The sequence below is a fragment of the Pyxicephalus adspersus genome, chromosome 2, assembly GCF_032062135.1.
Source record: "Pyxicephalus adspersus chromosome 2, UCB_Pads_2.0, whole genome shotgun sequence".
In the NCBI taxonomy this organism is placed as follows: domain Eukaryota; kingdom Metazoa; phylum Chordata; class Amphibia; order Anura; family Pyxicephalidae; genus Pyxicephalus; species Pyxicephalus adspersus.
Window position 1 is genome coordinate 101328342 of NC_092859.1, and position 13478 is coordinate 101341819.

The window sequence follows — 13478 nt, forward strand, 5'->3', positions numbered from 1 at the left end:
TTTTTTTTATATATTTGCAGAAGCAAAAGAAGAAAAAAGAAAAGAAATAGAGAGGAGGGTGTGGTGGGTGGGTGGGGGGTGGGGGGTGTCTCGACTTAATGACCCTGATTTACTAAAGCTCTCCAAGGCTGGAGAGAATACACTTTCTTCAGTGAAGCCGAGTGATCCAGAAAACCTGGAATGGATTTCTTTAAATAATTTGCTAGCAAATGTTTTGAATCCTGGACCAGATCCATTGCAGCTTTGCTAGATCACCCAGCTTCACTGATCAAAGTGTATTCTCCCAAGCCTTGGAGAGCTTTAATAAATCAGGGCCAATGTGTCAGTTCGGTCTTTACAATCAAACACAATAACTCACTCTTTACGAGAGGAGTCACCGGCCAATCTACCATATTCTGCAGATGTACTAAACTGAACCCAGTAATACTAGGTCTGGATAAATTTATCAGTCTGATTCGTCCCAGCTGTCATCAGGTCTTCAATACGGTAAACATCTGCCATCCTCATTGGCCAGTGCCTAAGGGTTGTCGGTTTGTCATACTTCCACATTGCAGAAATGCATGCCTTTGTGGCATTCAAGAGATGTCGTAATAAAGAGTTTTGTATGCCATTTTCGACATATCAGAGACATGGAGTAACGCGAAAGCGGGTTTATCTTTAATATTAATATCTGTGAGCTTATGGACAAAGGTCTGCCACCAAAGACCAGTGAGTAGACAAAGAAAGGCACTCCTTGAAAATATGCAATAACGTACCAGGAGCCGATCCACAAGCAATTGTTTTTTCTAACAAGATTTTTTTACTTCAGTGATACACATAATCATTTAGCCTTTCTAGCTATTTTCACTTTTTGCTTTTTGTGTATTTATTTGATTTTGTGTGATCTTTGTGTCTAATTAATTTATATATATATTCAAAAGTCATGTGTCTCCATTGTATTATGTATGCCAAAGACTGTTTGTGGACCTTGTAAATGTGATGTGAGCAAAGGCTTTGATCCAGACTGCAATAGATATATATTTTTTTAATCTCAAGTGAAAGAGGCTTCCAGACAGGTTTTTATTGATGTCTGTGTTACTAATTAGAACATATTGCAGAACTAACATTTTGTTTGAATTGGTAAGATATTAATGTGAAGCAAAAAGGAAGCTTGGTCAATGAGAATTTGAATTGAGTACTTTTTGGAATACTTGATTTTAACTTCTATTTGTGTTCCCATTAAACAGAGTGGATTTGCCCTGTCCTAGAGGGTGGTGGGGCAATCCTATTTGTGGACCTTGTAACTGTGATGTGAGCAAAGGCTTTGATCCAGACTGCAATAAGACAAATGGAGAATGTCGCTGTAAAGTAAGTTCTTGTTAATTAGGTTAAGTAGCCTATATTGAAACATAAAACAACATCACTATTTATTGCATAAGTAGAGTGTCTCAATGTATTGGGTAATAAAAGCATGTTAAAGAGTTTAATTTTTATATCACCATGTAATACGTCAAGAAATCTGCAATCCTCTTTCAGCGATCAGATGCTGGCTAATGTACTAAAGATGATTTAGTCTACTAAGTGTTCCTATTTTTATTCATCTAGAATAAAAGTGCTTTGTTTATCCTTCTTGTTTTTTTTTTTTTTTGCATTTACAGGATAATTATTATAGGCCACAGGAGAGTGACACTTGTTACCCGTGTGACTGTTTCCCATCTGGAGCTTATGAGCGTGGCTGTGACATGGAGACAGGACAGTGCCCTTGCAAACCTGGTGTAATTGGGCGTCAGTGTAACCGCTGCGACAATCCTTTTGCAGAAGTTACTAGTAAAGGCTGTGAAGGTAATGGCTTTGTAACTGAATGTTAATAAAACCTAAACATTAAGAATGAATGCTTTCATACCTCTTTTTACTAAATAGGTTCACAAGGATCCAGCACTTAAAGCAGCTACACTAGCAAATTGTAACAGCTATAGAGTTCTAGTAGCACATGTCAGTTAAAATGATGTGGTAGAAAGCAACCTGTGCTTTATTGGCCAGAGGCCCATATATAGGATAGCATAGCTGGGCACATTTTTGTTTCTGCAGTGACATGAATGAATTTACACTGGGGGAAAAAACATTTGTGCTTAATTTAAATGGAATATGGCTGGAATTTAGCTATATTTCTAACCGGATGTGATTTCATTGTGTAACCTGAAAGAAACGTATCTTTTCCTTTTATTAATATGAAAGTGTAGTTACTGGTGACAGCCAGGTTTAGTTACTCTCATCATGTTTTAATTCTGGTTGGATTGCTGTGGACTACTTCTCTCTTTCCTATTCTTTTCATCTTAATAAGTTAGCCAACTGGGTTTATTTTGTTTTAAGGTTTTTGCAGGTTTTGTGTATTTTTCATCCAAAAAAGTGTCATGTTATAGTAAGGTCACCTGTCTTTACTTTTCTGCAGATAAATTTATTTTACTAAAGCATAAGTATGGTAAATAAATATGAGTCATCGAAATTGCGTTGTTAGGAAGTATTGCAGAAAGTTGTGAGGCAGACATTCCATAGGATTGCTGTCTATTTTGCTGCCAGAATCCGAAAAGAAAGGAAGTTATGACCCATATGAGTTTCCATTAACCATGTTCCTCAAATTGGAATCAAGTTCTGGTTTTGTTCTTTGTGAACCTTGTTGGCACAGGATGAGTCAGTAGGGAACAGCTGCAGACAAGTGACATTTTTTATTACTGTTGGCTACAGACCTGCTAGGTGACAGGAACCCTAAATGTTTTTGTAATGTAAGAGAATGTTTTCTCTTTCTATCATGGCTGTTCTTATCATTAGGACCTGTCAGTCTTAAGTAATTGGCATGTGGTCTTTATTTCACTCAGCTGATATTTTTTTATGTTTCAGTGTTTTGTAAATCACTAGTTATAGATTATTTAGGGTGAAACTTTTGCCATCATAAACATTTGTGGAAATAGTGGTAATGATTTTTTTTTTCCTATCAGTGATTTACAATGGATGTCCCAAAGCCTTCGAGGCTGGAATCTGGTGGCCACAGACCAAGTTTGGGCAACCAGCTGCTGTTCCATGCCCAAAGGGATCTGTGGGTAAGTAAAATAAGGAAACCAAACCCCATGTTCAAAAATCACTCAGTAACATAAAAATACCCTGGAGCTCACTTATATGTGTACATACCACAGATTGTGCATAGGAAAATGTGCTGCACTGATCCTTCATTCCTTTTTTCATGCTGCAGATTTGCTTAATGCTGATCTCCAGGCAAAAAAAAAAGAAAAAGAATGTTGGTGGTAGCTGGGTTTAGACAGCATCTTCATGCCAAGCACTGCCTCCCTTCAAAACTCCATGTTCCTGGTTTGTGAGCTGTGATTGGGCAGTGGCAGAGCAGCAACAACCAGAAAAGAATATGTCTGCCTCTCAGCAGTCTGCTCTTTATTTAGCCAAGTGAATTCAGTCACCTGATTAGTCCCAAGTATTAAGCTGCGTACACACTTCCAATTTTTGTCGTTGGAAAGGATCTTTCACGATCCTTTCCAACGACAAGGGAGTGCAAGATGCATGAACGATGCTGTACATACAGCACCGTTCATGCTCTATGGAGAGGGGAGGGGGAGAGTGACGGAGCGGCACCCTGCTGCGCGCTCTCCCCTTCCCTTTCATTAGGATTGGCTGTCGTCCATCGTCCGTGGATCCGGCAGGTCGGTCGTCCGGACGATGGACGACACCGACTGTACACACGCCAGATTTTCGCCCGATAATTGGCCGATGCCGATTATCGGGCGATAAAAATCTGACGTGTGTACGTAGCTTTAGCCTTCTGTCTCCCAGTGCTTCTGTACAAGGGATTTACTCCAGTTTGCCTGTTTTCACTGGTTTCATTTAAATATAAATATTACTAAACTGAATAGGTTGCTGTTCTTTTATGTGCTTGGCGATCAGCTTTCTTCCCCATTCCTGAAACTAATAAATAATATCAAGGTACTACTGGTAACTTTCCCAGCATTGTGAGACGCATCCACAGAGCAATAGATACTTAACATATAGGTGACTTTGTCTTGCTGCCTATTGTCCTTTGTTAGCTACCTTTCTATGCTTTAAAAGGGACCTTGGACAAGATCACTGTCTATGTGTTTACTGGAACTCCATGTAGGATCACTGGACAAGAGTTCATTGTGTTTCAGAAACAAAATGTTTTTTCCATTATTCTTCCTTCACTTAGAGCATTCTCAGTTCTTATAAGTTCCTGTAACATTTTTCTTGTGTACACATGAATGTAAAATAAGCAATTTACATAAAACAGCTTGTGTGTATCTTGAAAGGTACACATCAATAAGAAACATGTATTGTAATGGCATGAAGATGGTATGTGAGAACTTCAGGTCTTTCCTTGCATGTTTCTGTTACATTATTAATGCCATCCACTTCTGCTTGTAAGTTATTCCGTGTATGTGGCATGCACTTACTGTAAAGGTCAGATGTCAGTTTTACTCCATTTCCATCCAGGGTGTATTGTGTTCTAATGCAACTGAAATGTTTTACCTAATTTCATAGATCATGATGATGTATTGTAAAATCTTTTAAATACACTACATATTTGTAGAATCTGTGTAAAAAAAACAAAAAGCAATATAAGGAATAATATTTAAAAAAAAAAAAACAAATGCTCATTTTTATATTTTTTTGCAAAAATAAACTTTGCTTTAGATCTCAGATCTGTAGTGTAGTGATTGTCTACATTTAAACACTCTTGTTAGTTCAGTGTATGGCAGGCATGTAAACCTAGACAATAAATTATGTACACTGTGACTCATATCCCACTCTGGCCAAACATTCACTTCCTTTGTGGCAGAAATGGGTAGAATGGGCATGCCATTATTGTATTAAGCTTTGTTCTATGACAGGTGACAATTAATGATGCCATAGTAAACAAATTTGACTGCAGGTTTCACAAGCCTCTTTGACCATCTTAACTGATAACAAATACTAATTCAATGAGTCTACCAATTACAAATATTTGTATGAAAAAGACACATCATGGTATATTTGATGTAGCAATTCATAAGGGAAAGCAAGGTGTTACAAAAGTTTAATGCTGACCTTGAATCATCCCAGCACGGTGACCCATGAATTTCCCTAGTACTGTGATCCCTGCCTCTGTAGTCCCCTGTGGAAGATGTGCAATTCTGCTCATGATTGTCCCCACCTGTAGTTTTATAACAATCACCAGTTTTCTGATGAGGAAGGTGATGAAAAAAAAGCACCCCCTTAAACCAGATGCATGTTTTTGACCCTGTGATGTCCTATTCATCACAACCAGTGCTAATATCAGAACGTTTCTTCTTTTATTTGGCTAGGATTTTAGAGATTTCTTATTACACGTTATAAGTAGTGCAAGCAGTGATAGTTTTCAGTTGCTCATTATCTTCTCAGCACAATTAAATCACATTTCTGTAAGATTATACAAAGTAACCCTTCAGCTACAATTAGAATTGCAATGTTCTATGCAAATACTGACAATTTGTAATAAATAGTTTGGCTACATATGTATCTTTTCTATTGACTAACTTTAAAGAAACTATGGGTTTCCTGGTGTGAAGAAAATGGCATGCTTTTTTTATTTTTATTTGGAAAAACAATATTTTAGTTTGCAGTTCTGTACTTTGTGCTAGATTCTACTTAAAATCATTTTTATGACTGATGGTATACAAGGAGGTCCGTTTAAGTTTAACACCTTTACTTTCACACACTTACTAGTACACTTACAAACATGAGGACATACCAGAAGCCTCTAGACTTGCATAGTGACTTGGCAGATCAATGATACATTCCACCAAGTCTGTGTTAAAACCCCCAACCTATTAATTAAAAGTAAATCACTGTGGCACAGTCTTCTGCACAGTCAGGATACATAGGCTGAGGCTGAATTTATGAGACTATTTACTACCTTTTAAGGTGCTGAAATATCCTACACTTGATATTTCTGTCTGTAGTCCCCTGTGGAAGATGTGCAATTCTGCTCATGATTGTCCCCACCTGTAGTTTTATAACAATCACCAGTTTTCTGATGAGGAAGGTGATTGTGTGTGTGTGTGGGAAAAAAAGCACCCCCTTTAACCAGATGCATGTTTTTGACCCTGTGATGTCCTATTGATCACAACCAGTGCTAATATCAGAACGTTTCTTCTTTTATTTGGCTAGGATTTTAGAGATTTCTTATTACACGTTGTAAGTAGTGCAAACAGTGATAGTTTTCAGTTGCTCATTATCTTCTCAGCACAATTAAATCACATTTCTTTAAGATTATACAAAGTAACCTTTCAGCTACAATTAGAATTGCAATGTTCTATGCAAATACTGACAATTTGTATTAAATAGTTTGGTTACATATGTATCTTTTCTATTGACTGTAACTTTAAAGAAACCATGGGTTTCCTGGTGTGAAGAAAATGGCATGCTTTTTTTATTTTTATTTGGAAAAACAATATTTTAGTTTGCAGTTCTGGACTTTGTGCTAGATTCTACTTAAAATCATTTTTATGACTGATGGTATACAAGGAGGTCCGTTTAAGTTTAATACCTTTACTTTCACACACTTACTAGTACACTTAAGCTACGTACACACTTCCAATTATTATCGTTGGTAAACGAACGACGAACGATCGTATAGCACCGATCCTGTACATACAGATAACTTCTGCACAGTCAGGATACATAGGCTGAGGCTGAATTTATGAGACTATTTACTACCTTTTAAGGTGCTGAAATATCCTACACTTGATATTTCTGCCTAGGGATTTGTTTAGAAAACCTGGTTTAACTTGATAAATGTCAGATAATTATTTTGTGGAGAGGTTTTGAAACTAGTCCATGAATACTCTTTGCTCTTTCTTTGTGGCCCCACTCTGGAGATACACATGCATAGATGTTGCATTGTCCTCAGGCCCACAAAGGTGTGTTGTAGTCACAGGCAGCAGTATAAGTTTCATATGTACAATTTATTTCTTCTGTTTTAATAATCCTTGAAATATAAGTGCACATAATTACAACATGCTGTAATATGCAAGTAAAAGGTTTTTATATATGTATTTGGGTGTGTCATAGACACAGATAGAACAGCACAGTCCTTAACATTAATTAGGTGGGGAATTTTAACATTGTTTGTTTTTTTACATAAATGTTATTCTATAATCTTTTTTTCTTTCGCCATACACAGCTATGTTGTTCCGTTACATAAACCCAAAACTGATTTCTAGTAGAGAGTTTAAAGAAATAATAAGCATAGCTGCGATGAAGTCTGATTTTTTGATTTGTGTACATTTGTTTTCTGCAGGCAAGGCGATCCGACACTGCAGTGAGGAAAAAGGCTGGCTTCCTCCCGAACTCTTCAACTGCACCACACTGACCTTCTTGGAACTGAAAACTCTGGTAAGAGCATTACTGAGCTGCCCAAACACCGGATCCATTTTAACATAGGAAAAATTTGGACCTGCAAATAAATTAAAATTTTCAGAATAGGAGATCCTCAGTGGAGTCCTCCAAGTTTTTCTTGTGACAGGTTTCCTTTCTCATTACTGGTGAAAGATGATCATCAATACTGATTTTTTTTTATTTATGCTTGTGGTATACAAAAGCTAAAAAGATTAAATAACAAATCTTAATATTATCTGTAGCAACTAAATGGATGTTTGCAAGATGGCAAATTAAAGTTGTCATATTAATGAATATTAGTACTACTGCTTCCTTTAAGCAGTAGTACTAATTCCTCTAGTTTAATATTAAAACTAATAATAATGAATATTAGTACTACCGCTTCCATAAAAAGGTTGGTTTGGAAGCTTGGAGCTCACGTGTGGATGTTCTAATAACGAGATAGACCAGTCTAGGACTGTGTAAAATAGATATGCTGTAAAGTGATTCTTATTCTTTTTCTGACAGTTTGAAGCATGTGTACTCAGCTCTACAAACACGCTTTGCTAATGAATGTCAGGAATCCTGTGCTTGTCTTCAGTTATACTTCTTGTATTGCACAACACCCATACATTTTGTGGTATGCCTACAAGTATTTGTACAGGTAATGCCAACATAACCATGGCCACTTCTGCGCAGCTTTCAGAAAAACAACATGAAAGTAACATAAAGCCAATAATTAGATTGTGTTGTGAGTTGCATGTATGGTCATGCATTTGTAGCTTTTTGGTATATACTTTATGAATAACAAAGCTGCAAGAGTTATAACGTCTGTCTTAATTTGTTCTGCAGAATGAAAAGCTTCACCGAAACGAGACAAGTTTGGATGGCATCAAAACTATTGAAATTGCTAGAGTTCTACAGAATGCCACCAACCACACACAGACCTTCTATGGCAATGACGTCAGAACTAGCTATCAGATGCTTGTCAAGGTGCTGCAGTATGAGAGTGAGCAACAAGGCTTTGACCTGGCTGCTACGAGGGATGTGGAATTTAATGAGGTATTTAGTCAAAGGACACACTGATGATCAAATAAGCAAGTAACCGAAATTGTAGACATTGTTGTGGATTTACCAATAAGTGAATGCCCTATCCTAATGCCAACCAGAGCTTAGAGCAGAGCGATGCTGCTTATGGTTCTGGCAGCATCTATACCCATCATTTCTTCTCTTGGCTTCACATGAACAGGAAATGACAGGCAGAAATTCCAATTCTTTCTGTATGTATAAATATGTGTGTGTGTGTGTGTGTGTATATATATATATATATATATATATATATATATATAATTACAGCTACTTTATTTTTACTATTAGTTCTTTTAGGGTGGGGAATTGTAAAGCTCCTAATAGCCCTCTCTTAATGGGTTGATATAATCCATTCACCTCTTTCTGTCTATTCTATTTATCAGTCATTGCTGTAGACATATTTGACAAGGCTAATTTCAGTGGAGCCACAGTACCCGAGTTTAATATGATATATGAAGATTATCCTAAGGATTTGCAGTCGTCAGTCCAGTTCCCTGACACTCTGTTTAAACCTCCGGAAAGAATAGGTAAATGACAGTAGTGTTTTTTGTGTTTCAAAGCTTTTACATTGACTAGTGTCTTGAATAATACATTATGCCGTGTGTAGGTTTTACATTTTTACTTTATGTATTTTATTGTTTCTATTATATTCTTCTTTCAAATTGATTTCCAGATTAGCTTCTATCCTTCTATTTCTCTGTGGGGAATAATAGTAAAGCAGTGCTAATATCCATATACCAACTCTAAGTTCTCAGTAATTACTTGGGTCTGAGTGGCTTTGATTTGATTTATTAAGCCTTATGTAATGATGATCATAAACCAATTTTTTTTTTACAAAGATCCCACCTTGTTTATTTTATGTTTCTCCCCCTTACATATATAACATGGCGGTACACCAAAGTATATAAATTAGCCTTTATAGGACCCCCTTGGTTAACTTAATTTATATTTATTATTTTCAAAATGATTGACATGCAAATATTAGGAAAACATTTTTTGTAGACCAGTTAAGAATATTTGTGTAGAGACAAATCTATTATAATAATATTTATTATAAACACATCTTTACTGAAATCTTCACAAATATCTTATGAGTCTGCTAGTGGGGTGCACTTCTAGCAGCTCTGTGTGATGGTGGGACAACAATGCTGAATTGCTGCAAAACTCAGGGCCGCTCTCATGTAGGCTGTCCCTTTGTGCATTGGGATAAAAAGGTATTGCCACTCATGTCTCACAAGCCTTTGATGTGTCAGGCACATGGCCACATTTACCCACTGATTTCTGAATTGACAGCATTTCCTCTGCTACTTTAATTCTCCCAGTGTGAGCTGCAGTGTATGGGAGGGAGAATATGTGAGACACACATGAAGAAGGATTTGGCTCAGTAAGGGAATATAAAGGAGTTATTCTTTATTTTTATTTTTTTTACTTATGAAGCTTATGCATCACATAGTAACTGATTTTGGTACCTGAATAATTTTTCATACAAGAGCTTCTTTTAAAGTTTTTAGATATGCCAGTACTATACATTGGACTATTATTGGCAATGCGTTTGCATTTTTGTTAATGCATTTGCATTATAATGTGTAACATCCATCTTCATGGTCTGGTATTATATAAATTTGTTAGTTTCCACCAGGCCTTATATTAATGTATAGTTTGTAATACAGGAAGACAGACATGAGCTAAGCCACCATCATCAGAAACCGCAAAGAGCTGCAAGCTGCTAACAAGTGGTTTGGGGAACACAGCTTTGTGACTATTCTAATTCACTTTTCACATCCACAAAGAACAATGTCCCAAAGTCACCTATTCTCTTTACAATGAATCATGATTTAATCTTGTCACACACTTACAAATGATTCAGTCCTACGGGGCACAAAAGTTTTCATTACCTTCATGGTTGATTTATTTATTTTATCAGATGTCTGTGCTGCAAAAAATGTCTATTTTTAATGATACAGTTATCATGTTAACTGGAAGGCAGTAGATGATAGAACCCGCCTTTTAATATAACTATTATTGGAAAAACCTGCAAGGTGTACTTGTTGCAAAGAGTGACTTTTTACAGAAAGTTTTATTTCAGGATTTATTACTGTACATATGAAATTTTATTAGATGTTTTAGGATTTCATTGCATGACTTCACAGTTTTAGCACCATTGTTCAGATGAGGTTGTGTTTCATTTATTGACCGTGACATTTTATGTTTTGTATGCAATGCAGCATAAATGTTTTAAAGCCAGTAAGATCAGATAGATAGTAGCTGTGTTGTGTGACTTAAGAGGCCACTAAATTGAGGCTGTAATTGATCTCTTACCTAGCACTGCCTACAATAAAACCTTCAAACCTGAAATATCCTAGCGGTGAGGATGAATATGACCCCCGTCTCTCTAAGAGGAAAAAGAGGCAGCCGGATTCATCAAACCAACATGCAGTTGCTATGGTTATTGTGTACCGCTCTCTGGGCCAGCTGTTGCCAGAAAATTATGATCCCGACCGCAGGAGTCTGAGGTACTTTTCATTGTCTATCTTATTCAAATAAACAGCACAAACTACATCCATTGGTTTATAATTTTATAGAATTTTGTTATATAGCAAAGGCATCTATAAAGTCCCTATCATGGCCAATTGTCATAATTTATAAGTGATAATTGTATGTAAAACATTTTTTCAAAAACTTTTTAAAGAAAGTGAATGCCAAGCTAGAGATGTTTAGAGTGGGATGGAAGGAGTTCCACTTACTGTCTGCTGGCAATGTTTTTTCTAGAGGTGAGGGGAAATCTGACAAGGGATCTTGTCACCCCCCCCGAACAGCAGCGGTTTTAATCCTTCTTTACTATATCCAATACATACATACAAAAAAAAGTTTTGATTGATAAAAACTTTAGGAATAAAGAACTGCCTAGAAAGAGCTGGCATAATTTCATGACAATACCACAATAATTTATGTATGTTGACGTATACCAAATATTAGTGGGTATAGAAGACTATATGCACACTTTTACTGAATTTGGGTGTGTCACTTTATTCTTCCTTTGACTATTTATTGTGAGTAAAGAATGTTTCTAGAAATACACGTCTATACTAATATGTTACCTATGTTTTTTTTTCCCATTTACAGAGTACCTAATCGTCCAGTAATCAATACACCCATTGTAAGTGCATCAGTGCACAGTGAGGGGGAACCACTACCTCTACAGCTAGATAGGCCTATCATTCTGGAATACACAATGTTAGAGACTGAGGAGAGAACCAAGCCCGTGTGTGTCTTCTGGAATCACTCCATCATGTAAGGATCTAATTTTCTTGTAGCATCATTTATAATGTGCAGGAAATAACTAGAACCATGCTAGTAGGTTTACATTACCTTACTCCCAACACAAATAGGTTTTTACTAATATGGTTTCCTTGTGCAAGCTTGGTATCAATGGAGTCATCAATGTATTTTGTGTTTTCACGCAGAGCGGGAGGCGTTGGAGGATGGTCTTCCAAAGGCTGTGACCTGCTTTTCAGGAATAAAAGTCATGTGACCTGTCAGTGCAATCACATGACCAGCTTTGCTGTGTTAATGGATATTTCCAAAAGAGAGGTAAGCTAAGCATAAGAAACATCTATAATTTGGAAATATGCTGCATGTAGCATTTTTCCAAGCCTGCTTAATAATTGTGCTCACCATTGTATTCCATTCAGATGCTAGAAATGATAGATTTAGGTCATTTAAATATTTTAATTCCAAAAGAAGCTGCAATATGCATGAAAATATTTTTAAAATGTTAGGAAATGCTTTAAAAGCAACATAAAATCTTATCAATGCCATGTATAAACTTGTAATATGTCCCTGACACTGTCAGTGTAAACAGTTAGAGGTTATTTAGTACTGCCAAATACAAAAATGAATAAAAAAGGGACTATTGCCAGGGTTCTGTCACAAACCAATATAGGGTAGATGGTACTTGTTAAGTAATGTGTGAAATGATTATGTTGTGTACGAGGAAATGAGCCCCAGTGCCAACAGTATTGATCATATGTGTACATGAAGTCTGAACGCTAATCATAATTGATTTTCCAACATTGATCCTGACCCCAGTCTCTAATCTTATTTTCCATGAACTGTTCTGATTATTTTAAAACTAGGTGATCATTGTTTACTCATTATGTACTTCTTACTGTTTATACAAAGGGTGTTAGCTGGCCCTGGAGGTTTATGTGTTCTATAGGAAAAGGCTGATGAGAGAAATTTCTGAGCATTAGAGATAATGACTTGAAAGATTGTATATGGGGGAGTGAAGTAGAGGCGGCATGCAACATTCTTTCAATAAAGATGAGGCTCTCTAGGCTCAATAGTTAGTTCATATGCATAACTTTTGTTTAACAATTATTTAAAATGGGGAAGAACAGATAGTTTCAGCATGGTTGGCTCAGTGGTTAGCACTCTGGCCTTTGCAGTGCTAGGTCCCAGGTTCGAATTTCAGCCGAAACACTGCAAGGAGTTTGCATGTTCCCCCTGTGTTTGCGGGGTTTCCCTCCATTCACTTGGCTTCCTCCCACATTCCAAAACCATGCAGTTACATTATTATAAAATACAAGTTAAAATCAATGTGCCTTGGTTCAATAATTAGGTATGGAAATAATATTTTAAGGACTACTGCATTCCAAGGAATATTAGATTGTAAAATAAAGCACGTATAGAATACCTTGCGTTTGGGTTGAGTTTTAAATGATCCCAGCTGCCTATGTATAGATTTGTTAATATAACAATAAACTTCTTTGAATTTGCAGAATGGTGAGGTGCTACCTCTGAAGATCATCACGTATACCTCCGTGTCAGTCTCATTGGTGGCTCTGTTGTTAACTTTTATTCTGCTGGTTATTATCAGAACTTTGCGTTCCAACATTCACAATATCCACAAAAACCTGGTGGCTGCCCTGTTTTTCTCTGAGTTGGTCTTTCTTATTGGAATCAACCAGACTGAAAATCCGGTAAGTTGGAAGGAA

At 36.6% G+C, this 13478-nt stretch overlaps 1 protein-coding gene across 1 annotated transcript in view; it reads left to right on the forward strand.

The window, feature by feature from the left end:
• CELSR1 (cadherin EGF LAG seven-pass G-type receptor 1) overlaps positions 1 to 13478 on the forward strand; it is a 94631-nt gene that overhangs the window by 67072 nt on the left and 14081 nt on the right. Inside the window, 10 exon segments of the mRNA XM_072399039.1 lie at positions 1227 to 1347; positions 1638 to 1821; positions 2973 to 3074; positions 7316 to 7410; positions 8245 to 8454; positions 8828 to 9008; positions 10805 to 10994; positions 11605 to 11772; positions 11946 to 12072; positions 13263 to 13463. Of these exon segments, the coding sequence (XP_072255140.1) occupies positions 1227 to 1347; positions 1638 to 1821; positions 2973 to 3074; positions 7316 to 7410; positions 8245 to 8454; positions 8828 to 9008; positions 10805 to 10994; positions 11605 to 11772; positions 11946 to 12072; positions 13263 to 13463 (1579 nt within the window).